The sequence below is a fragment of the Engystomops pustulosus genome, chromosome 7, assembly GCF_040894005.1.
Source record: "Engystomops pustulosus chromosome 7, aEngPut4.maternal, whole genome shotgun sequence".
NCBI lineage: Eukaryota > Metazoa > Chordata > Amphibia > Anura > Leptodactylidae > Engystomops > Engystomops pustulosus.
Window position 1 is genome coordinate 126,980,487 of NC_092417.1, and position 11,112 is coordinate 126,991,598.

At 40.4% G+C, this 11,112-nt stretch overlaps 1 protein-coding gene across 8 annotated transcripts in view; it reads left to right on the top strand.

Moving 5' to 3' along the window:
- SLC12A4 (solute carrier family 12 member 4) overlaps positions 1–11,112 on the top strand; it is a 743,054-nt gene that overhangs the window by 171,856 nt on the left and 560,086 nt on the right. The window contains exon 1 of one of the 8 annotated variants that reach the window (XM_072117772.1): positions 3,866–3,963. The exons of the other annotated variants lie outside the window; for them this stretch is intronic. Coding sequence (XP_071973873.1) covers positions 3,907–3,963 — 57 coding nt within the window. The 5' untranslated portion in view covers positions 3,866–3,906. Of the gene's footprint in view, positions 1–3,865; positions 3,964–11,112 lie in introns of those variants that run through there. 8 annotated transcript variants of the gene reach the window in all.

Genomic DNA, 11,112 nt, shown 5'->3' on the forward strand with positions numbered 1-11,112 from the left:
CGTTTTAACCCCTTCGTTACAATGTGCTGATAGCACATTGTAATGAATGAGGAAGAAAATCCTGTACTGTAGTATGGCAGTATATGATAGGATCGATCAGACAACCTAGGGTTAAAGTACCCTAGGGAGTCTGAAAAATAGTATAAATAAAAATAAAAAAAAGTTTAAAAAAAAAATTATAATAAAAAAACCTAAAATTTCAAATCACCCCCCTTTCCCTAGAACTGACATAAATATAAATAAACAGTAAAAATCATAAACACATCAGGTATTGACGCGTCCGAAAATGCCCGATCTATCAAAATATGATAACGGTTTTTCAATGCGTTTAACCCCGTAACGGAAAATAGCGCCCAAAGTCGAAAATGGCACTTTTTTGCCATTTTGAAAAATCTAAAAAAATCTATAAACAGTGATCAAAAGGTCGTACAGTCCAAAAAATGATATCATTGAAAATATTATCAAATTTCGCAAAAAATGACACCACGCACAGCTCCGTACACCAAAGTATGAAGAAGTTATTAGCGCCAGAAGTTGGCAAAATCAAAAAAATTATTTTTGTACAGGAGGTTTTAATTTTTGTAAATGTATGAAAACATTATAAAACCTATACAAATTTGGTATCCCCTTAATCGTACCGACCCAAAGAATAAAGTAGACATGTCATTTGGGGCGCTCAGTGAAAGACGTAATATCCAAGCCCACAAGAAAATGGCGCAAATGCGTTTTTTCACCATTTTCATTGCATTTGGAATTTTTTTCCCGCTTCCGAGTATATGGCATGGAATATTTAATACCATCATTATGAAGTGCAATTTGTTATGCAGAAAACAAGCCGTCATACAGCTCTTTACGTGTAAAAATAAAAAAGTTATAGATTTTTGAAGGTGGGGAGTGAAAAATGGACATGAAAAAACAGGAAAGGGCCCGGTCCTTAACCGGTTAAAAGATTTATTAACTAACAGCTATATAAAGAAATCAAAACAAAAGGAAAAAGGGAGTCATACGGGTTTCTACCATTGTGGAAGATGTAAACCATGTAGAGACACTAAGGGTAGTCGAAATGAAAGAGGAGAAAAGAACGTGGTAGAAATAAATGGTCAGAAAATAAAAATGCATGAACATATGAATTGTGATTCCTGTAATGTAATATATGCCCTCAAATGCCCATGTGGCTTGGGATATATAGGGAGAACTGGACGAAAATTAAAAACCAGAATAGGAGAACATATTAGGAATATCAGAAAAGGGGTAATGACACAGTGTTTCAGCACATTTCAAAAAAGCACATCAATCCAACCCGGAGAAACTACAATTTTGGGCAATCGAAAAAATATTTCCACATTGGAGGGGGGAACATTTAAGCACTGTACTAAGCAGGAGAGAGAGTCAGTGGATATATAAGTTGGGTACGTTAACACCAGGAGGTATGAAGATAGACTTCGAATTAATTAAAACATTTTTTGAGAGAGACATAAATATTTCTGCTAGCAATATATCTATTGGAGTATAGGGATATGGTTAAAGTAATAGATTTCACTATATGCATTAGGGTCTATGGTTTTTGAGAGACACATCGTTTGAATGTGTCCAAGTAGATGCAGTGATATATAAATTGGACCTAGTTCACACTGAAGCACCTTAACATTTGAATGGAGATATAGGTAGGGACCTAGTTCACACTGATATAGGTAGGGACCTAGTCCACATTGAAGCACTTCAACACTGTAACAGTGATATAGGTAGGGATAAATAAAGCACCTTTACAAAAATATAGGTAGAAATGAATGCAGCACTTTATCTAATGCACTTTAATATTAGCTTAGTATCATGATGGGTAGACGCAAAGGAATGTAGCTTTATAATGTAGCACTAGACATTTAGGATGTTTGTGATCACAGGTTGTACAAATAGGAATATGTGTAAAATGTATATGTAGTAATCTTTGTATTAAGAAAAATATGTATATAAAAGTAAAAAAATGTTTTTCTGGTTATTAATACGCTAGAGTTTATACAACATCTCTAGCTCAACATCTCCCAGATACAATGAAAACAAAAGAAGGTTTAGTTTTCTCCAACTCCCTGTGTATTGAGTGAAGCACACTACTGGGTTAATTGAGTAATACCCACGTGGCTTTGAATGACAGGTTGAGGGGCTTGGCTCAGTACTCCCTGTGATTGGATGATAGTTTGAAAACAGAGATTGACCTCCAGGTGGCTTGGAGAAATTAGCGAACATGAATTTTTAGCCTGATGTGTATGTATGTTTAAAGTGTTTTCCTTATCTAGATACCTTGTTCAAATCAGATGTATTCCGTGTTCCTTGATTTTTAAATGTATGAGATTTATGTATGAAATTGAAAATGTATTTTTATGTAGAAACAGTTTTTGTATAAATAAATCTAGAGGACGTACGCTAATCATGCCCCGGAAGAAGCACAGAGGCGAAACCCTGGGTCGGGCAAGGATTGGCGTCCTCGTGGAGTTATTTGTGATATGCGCATTTTTTATCTACATATGTGAGTAGAACTGGAAATAAAAGTTTGAAACTGTCTACACTATGTCTGGATATGTCTCTTATATACAGTGAGTGGAGGAGACTAGAACAGGAGTGAAACTATTGATGGTTTCTGGTCTGAATGGTGACTTATCCCTGAAAGTGATCTCTTGTGTTTGGTGCACAAATAAGGAGGAAACGTGAATGGATCGTCTTTTTCGTTTTTGAGCTCCGCTCACAAGAGTTTTTATTCTACTGGATTATTGAATAGTGGATGTTTGCTGGATCCATCTAGGACCGTTAAGGACAGCTCATAAGAGAGAAGGTGCAACACCACGCAATTTTTGTTGGGTTATACAGTCAAGCACCTGGTGATAACCAGGAGCACATCCACTGTCTTCTTTAGTCAATGTTGGGGTCAAGGTAGTGCAGATCTCCAAAGTTAAGGAAAAGACCTGCAATAACATTTTTTGGTCGGGACCTATATTCAAAATTGTATTTTCATATTACTTGCATTTCTGCAAGAAAAAGAGGTCCTTGGACCAGTATTTTAAAAATTAACTTTTATTATTTCTTGTTAATACTAACAAATCAATGTTTATATTGATATTTGTTCAGAAATCGTGTGCTAGCCAACATAAAGGTGAATTAAAAATGTAGCGTGGTGGGAGTAGGTGCTGTATTCTAATAGGACAGAGAGACAGGAATCCAGATGTTTGTGGGAGTTGGTGTGTATTCACACCAGTGCGTCTCTCTAGGAGTTTGTTGAATGATTAAGGTGTATGGATGTCCCCCCGAAGGGGTGATAGCTCCTTAGGTCTGCTCATACACCACAGCACTGTTTCTAAGCAACTCTCTTAGTTTCCGCTATTCATTAAATACTCTGCTATCCTAGGAAATCCCTGAGTACTCTCTACTTGATTGGGCCCTAGTTTCAGTATATCGCTGCAGTTCGACACACTGCTAGACCAGATTTGCCCTACTTCTTTTCACCACTATTAAAATTACAAACGCTCATACAGCCCCCCCGACATGTTTCGCTATATTTATTGCGTCCTCAGGGGGTATTGGATTCCTGTCTCTCTATCCTATACAGCACCTACTCCCACCACGCTACGTTTTTAATTCACCTTTATGTTGGCTAGCACACGATTTCTAAACAAATATCAATATAAACATTGATTTGTTCGTATTAACAAGAAATAATATAAGTTAATTTTTAAAATACTGGTCCAAGGACCTCTTTTTCTTGCAGAAATGCAAGTAATATGAAAATACAAGGTAGTGCAGAGTTACTACTACTCAGTGTTTAAATGCACTTAAGACCGCCTCCGGACCGTCCAACTACTTGACGTCTGTGTCACATGGGGTGCCGGTCATGTGACGGCTCGTTTGTGTGAATGACCTATGTGTCTGGAGAAGGGGAGACCAGCGAGTGAGGAGGTCCGCCTCACTGGAATGGAGGTAGAGGGGCGTGGGAAGGGGGAGCGATGTGTGTCTGCACTGCTGTGTGTGGAGACGTTGTCATGGCGACGCGTCTAGCTGACTGCAGTGTACTCCGCGTCTAGCCAGCAACAATGTCAGCTCGTCGACTAGGGTGTAGATGAGCTTGCCGGAGGAGGATAGTAATTGCAATGTAGAGGATGTAGCTGAAGTGTGGGTGTAGTGTGTATATAAAATGAGAATGTTGTGAATGTAGTATGTATGCAGGATCTGAGTGACAAGTGTTGGGAATGCATTATGTATGTGGGATCTGGAATAAGGTCTTGAAGTGAATGAGGTGTAGGGGAAGTAAACGTAATTACAGGAGGGGTTTATGTGGGAAATGATCAAGGAAAGAAGGATACTGTAAGGAGCAAATCGGATTGGGGGATTGTGTGGGTGATTTTACCACAGATGACATGTGTCTAGAGACCATAGAAACAACACATCTCATCTGTGGTAAGATCACCCACACATAATCCCCCAATCCGATTTGCTCCTTAAAGTATCCTTCTTTCCTTGATCATTTCCCACATAAACCCCTCCTGTAATTACGTTTACTTCCCCTACACCTCATTCACCTAAAGACCCTATTCCAGATCCCACATACATAATGCATTCCCAACACTTGTATCTTATTCAGGATCTGAGTGACATGTTAGAATCACAATGCAACAAAGGTACACTTGCAAAGTCAAATAAAACTGGAAATTTCATAGTCTTGGTTCATCCCTCATGGCCCAAACTCTGCAGGGTGTGAATCCAATAGGATTCACGTTTTTTTAGAAGTTCAGTTCGGTTTCCTGCTCTCCTTGGCCTCGGTACGTGTTCCAAAACTTGGAACCGTAGCTGGGACACATTGTGATGTCTCAAATGGAAATGAGCTGGGACTGGTAGTAATAGATTGTTAGTCCTGATAGTAGATTTGTGTTGGCCTATACGGTCACCCACTCTTTGAGTGGTTTCGCCCACGTAGATTAGACCGCAAGGACACTTTTATAAGGTATACAACGAAGTTTGTGTCACAGCTAAAGTAACCTTTGATTGGGTACGACTGTCCAGAATGGGGATGGGAAAACTTGTTGCCTTTAAGTACGTTGGTACACTGTGAACATGATAGACATGGAAACGTACCTTTCTTTGGTGTACGAAGGAATTGTTGACGTGAAATGCGTGTGTTAGAGCCGATGTTGGGTAAAATAATGGAGTTTCTGAGATTCTTGGGATGTTTGTGGCATGGTAGAAGGGGTTGTTGGAAGTCTTGGATTTCTGGTAGTTAAAATCGACCAGTGTGTCGTCTGAGAATTTGGAGTATTTTGTTTGAAACAGGATGGTATGTGTGTACAAACAGTACTCTAGGGTGAGAGGAGGTAGGGTTGTGTGTTGCAAACTGTCATGCTGTCTTTGTGTTCAGGATATCCTTGTTCCCTAAATCTGCCATCTCATCAAGGCGGGTGGTTTGTATGTTGGGATTGTGGTATAGCCTGGATCGTTGTAGGGGAATGGCAACTGGTGAAATGTAAGAGGCTGTTGCGGTCAGTGTGCTTACGGTAGAGGTCTGTAGAGAGGAGCCCTGAATTGTCGATGGTGACAGTGGTATCTAAAAAACTGATGGTCTTGGGGTCATGATGTAACTTAAATTGCAGTTCAGGGTATATAGAGTTCATGAAGCAATGAAACTCTAATAGTGTCTCGATTGGGCTGTCCCATATGCAGAAGATGTCATCGATGTATCTTTTGTACGTAATGACATGCTGAGTAAAGAGGGGATGGTCATAGAGAAAGCATTTCTCAAAGTTATCCATGAAACAATTGGCAAATGGAGGTGCTACGTTCGACCCCATGGCCGTCCCTTGGAGCTGTAGATAAAACTGATCTTGCAACATAAAATAGTTTTGTTCCAAAACTAAAGTGAGTAAATCAGTATAGAAAGAAATTTTGGAGGCTTCAAACTAGTATTCTCTAATGGCCTGTATACCCTTGGTATGCTGGATGGATGTGTAGAGGCTAGTCACGTGGCTAGTCTGGCTGTGGAGGGGATGGGGCCGGGTGAGTGGATGAGATGGAGGAACGTAGAGGTGTTTAGAAGAAGTGATCGAGTATTACGGATGAGGGGTGTGAAAAATTTTTCCAGAAAAATGGACAGTGGAGATAAAATGGAGTCTGTGGAAGCTACAATAGGTCTACCGGGAGGTTTGTTTAGGCGTTTGTGTATCTTGGGTAGAATGTAGAAAACTGGTATGACCGTATGAGGATTGGTCAAAAAACGGAAGGTGGATGTAGAGATGATGCCTTGTTCTAAATACCTGTCTAGTGTGTTTTGAACTAGTGTGTTTTGATATGAGGGGTGGGGTCGTTTGGTAGTTTAAGGTAAATTTGTTCTTTGTTTAATTGGCGTAGGCATTCTTCCACATAATCCTGTTTATCAATTATTTCCAGGGCACCTCCTTTGTTGGCGGGCTTGATAATAATCTCCTTGTTTTGGAGTAGTGTATGGAGAGCCTGTCTCTCAGTAGCTGACATATTACTGTGAGTTTTGTATTGGCCTTCGTTGGGGTCATGGCGAAACTGATCAATGTCCCTAGTGACCACGCAAATGTAAGTTTCAATGGCGGGGAGAGACTTGGGTGGCATAAACGTACTCTTGTTCCTCAGACCAAGCTCTTTGAGATCTATTGCTTGGTCAGTGTTGCCCACTGTTGGTTGTAAATGGGTTTAAGACTCCTGGAAATAACCTTTGGTTATTTTTTGGTGCGGAAAAATCTCTGAAGGTCCATGTCCAACTGAAATGTATCAAACTTATACGTATGGCAGAAAGATAGGCCTTTCTGTAACAGTTCTATTTGTGCTGGGCTCAATGACTGGGAAGATATATTGATGGTGAGAGATTGGAGTGCTTGGGTTGATTTACTTGTTGATACAACTGGGGTGGGAACCCTAGTCCTCACTAGCACCCATTGTCGATGTGTGACCACACAAATCAGACGATTATGTGTTCATGTAGAGATTGTGTCTTCGTGGTTGATATAATATCTCAGTAATCCAAAATTAAGTTTTTCAAAAAGTATCTTCAAAAAGCATGGGGGTTCAAAAGAATTCAAATGAATCGGGGGCTCACTGATTTGATAAGTCCAAAATGTTGTGTGTGGGGGGAAAACACTACCAATGGTGGAAGTGAGGAGAAAACTGACAGAGAAAGCATAATAAATGCCCCCTAGTGTATTGGGTCCCTGAATCCTGAGGCATTGTTTGTAACGTCTCTGCCCATTTGTGCTTCAGCGTCCTCCTCTGCCCGTAAAGTACAACACAAGATGTCATGCTGACTGTATTTTGTTCTTGACTTGCATTCTGTCCTGGACAAGTTTGAACGCTACCCCATAAACATGTGCCTCCTGTGGAAATGGACCCCAATCCCATTGACTGTACAAATTGCACAGGTTGGCAGTTCTTATATTATACAGAAATATAATGCAAGGACTCGGACCCATTTTTTGTATTCTGACATGCGTTGCTTTATATGGTGTGTGGACAGAATGTCCAGGACAGAATGCAAGCCAAGAACAAAATTGCTCTGGTAGATGCTTTGTAGCAGTGCAGGAAGCAGGGACACGCAGAGTTAGTCCAAAAATCAAGTGTTTATTCAAACTTCCTTGACAAAACACAAATTCAGCCTTGGCTTAGGCACATACAAAATACCAAAAATAAACCCTGACCGGCTGGGCACTGCCTAATACAATAACAGCACCTAACTATACATTTACCAGGCTGCCTGGCACACGCTCTTGGCCAGCAGAATATCAGGAGGCACTCAGTTACCTTCGCTTTGTGAACACGGTCCAGCCTTCAGCTCTCCAGGTAGTGCCTCCTCTCCTGCTTCTGGCCTGCAGACTAAATCAGGCTCTAACGAGGTCTGTGACCTGCACCTGTGGGCTACACAGAAACCCGGACCGAAGACCGGATGGAGTAGGAGTCCCACTACCAGCCTACCCCTACTCCATAATAAGCAGGCCCAGTACAGACATTACCAATGTGTCTAGGTTAGCTAGGCCAACATGGACCAAACAGACTACTCCTGCTTACCACATGTCTGCATTAACCCTTGGGTTACTGCAGACAAATCCAGGGCTTTTACCAAACACCCTTCATCTGCCTGTATGACAGATAGCGGTTTTCCCACACAACACCCCTTACTTTCTCACAATGGTTATAACTTTTGAACACTTTACTTATCAAAGTGATGATGATATCGTTTGTTTGTTTTTCCTCGCATGTTGTACTTCATTTTCTGGCAAATGTTGGCTGATAAGTTTTGCGTTTATTTACAAAAAAAAAAAAAAAAAGAGAAACATGCAGAATTAAAAAAAAAAAAATTTGCCATTTTCGTCATTCGAAATTTTCGCGTTTTGAGGCAGATAGCTTTACCAACTAAATAATTTGCTAATTAACATTTTCCTATATGTCTACTTATTTTCATAATTTTCTAAATGTCTGGATAATTTATTTTGAAGCTTACAAATCAAAATATCTCTCTTCGGTATTTTCAGAGTTTACTTTACTTTTTTATTTTGGGGATAAATACTGTTTTGAATGAAATTTTAAATATTTAGCATTAAAACCACCCTACATTATCATCCAATTTTCAAGTGTGCACCCCTCAAACTATCAGATTCAGCTTTTTGGAATATTGTTAACCACTTGAGATCTTGACTAATTACATCAAAATGGAGGTAAAATTTAGAATTTGGTCAAATTTTGTCAGTTATACGTTCATTTAGCCCTAAACTTTACACATTTCAAAAAGATAAAAAGAGAAAACCCATCTTACAATTTGTAATGCAATTTACTCCCTAGTACAGAGACCCCCTACATGTGGTTTGTTTATGGGTGCACTGCGAGGCGCAAGAGGGAAGGAGGTGCCTGCACCTGCCAGGATATTAGTTTTCTCATTGGCTCCTTTTGTAGGCTATAACATTTTAGCTTTTTCGTTATTGGGGCCATGTAACTGCATTTTTTTGCGTGATGAGATGCTTTTATCCAGTGTTGCCATTTTGAGGTTGGTATCCCCTATTGTTGAAAATTTATGAACTTTTTTTTTTTAAGGTCAGTAGAAAAGCTTAAATTCTGTACTAAATCTATCATTTTGCATTGCCGTCTTCCGAGTTGCAAAACATTTTTACTCTTTTGGATGCGGAGCTGGTTGATGGGTTTTTTTTTTGCGGGACATGTTTTACTTTGCAACAGTATCATTCTGGAGTACATATGTTTTTTCTCACTTTTACTTGCTTTTTTTGTGGGATGAAATAGGAAAAAAAATCATAATTTTTGGCGGGGTTTGTTAAGTTTTTTTTTATTTTACAGCGTTCATCGTACAGGTTCAATAATGATTTACTTTTACTGTCCACAGTTCTGTGATGGACATGCAGGTGTTTGAGCCGTTGGTATCACACGGCTCTAAATACTTTGTGATAAAACGAGCTATGCGCCTGCATGTCCATCACAAGGTCATGAACAGATGCCTATCCCCTGAAAGGAAACATAAAAGCTTCTTGTAGAATAACAGCAAGCGGAGATATCTCTAACAAAAAGGAATTGATACAGAAAGTATACTGGAAGGTTGTATAGCTTTTCACACAATATCAATTTATCCTGAAAGTGAACAACCCCTTTGATAGTTAATGCAGTCTTTTGTCAGGTCTGCAGTCTGTGAGATTGGGCCAACATACCGGCCCATTTCAATGGGCTACACACATTCGTGTGCAGGTAGCCTTATTACATTACTGCCCTGTTTATTTGATTTCCACAACATTGCGGGGAAACAACTTGATGCCACATTCTCTTGGTACCTGGGTAAGTGCCAGGGGCCAGAGCTGCTGGGGGCTCGCCATGGCAGAATCTCAGTCCCAAGCAGCCTGGCAGTGCATGGTGAGGGGGGACTGTATGTAATAAAACCGCAGCAAGGCTTTTTGGAAATTATAAAGTAGGAGATTTTTTAATGTTTCTAAATGTTCTCTGCAAAGAGGCTCTGTTCTCCTCGGGCCAACTGAAACCTGGAACTGGCCCTGCTTGGTGTGTTTTACTTTTAAAATGCAATGCAAAGGCCTCCCTCATGATGACATATTGAGGTAACAATATGCAATGGACAGACAATGTTAAATCTGCATGTGTTTAAAGAGAACCTGTCAGGCAAATAAACCCCCTAAAACTAAATATATTTTCACATGCCTGTAAACTTAGAGGACCTTTCACCACCTCACACATGTAGAGATTATAATACCATCCTGTAGGGGCGGCTACACAGATTCAGGCGCACTGGGAATTTTCCTTGTAGCCCCCACGGTTGCGGAGATATCATTCCAAGGTTCTGACCATTGTAATCAGTGTTTGGACAGAGAGTTGAGGAGCTGGGGCTGGAGCTGGAGGCTTGTGATATGCTAATCTTCTCTCATACTGTCCAATCAGTGGCAGGCAATGTCAGAGTAGTTATTATGAATATTGAGCTGTGATTTTTTTTCTATGTTCATCTAATGGTTGTGTTCACACACATTCCGCTAATATACTGTTGACATTATGTTTACAATGTTTCGTCAGTTTTGCTTGTGGTTGCATTTACGCGCTGTTTGCGCCAGTTACGATTACACGGCATTTGCGCCAGTTGCGATTATGCAGCGTTTACGCCAGTTGCGTTTGCGTGGCATTTGCGCCCGTTGCGTTTGCGCTTGAGCGGTGTTTGCGGCAGTTACGTTTTACACGGTGTTTGCGCCAGTTGCGTTTGTGCCAGCTGTGTTTGCGCCAGTTGCGTTTACACAGCGTTTGCGCCAGTTGCGAATACGCAGCGCGCCGTTTGCATGACGTTTACGCTTATGCTGCAATTATGTTTCTGCGGCAATTATGTCACGTTTACTCTTAAGCTGCATTTGCATTACGCTTACCCAGTGTTTGCAATATGGTTATTCTTAAGCGCCGTTTGCGTCATGGCTGTGATTCGCTGCAATTGCAGCACACTTTCGCCTACGTCTCACATTTATGTTTTCGGATATGCGTACACACCATTTGTGGCACGCTGTTACGTGCATGCAGTGTTTGAGGTGCGTTTACTGATTTTCTGTTTATGTTGAATTTGCGCCATGTTTA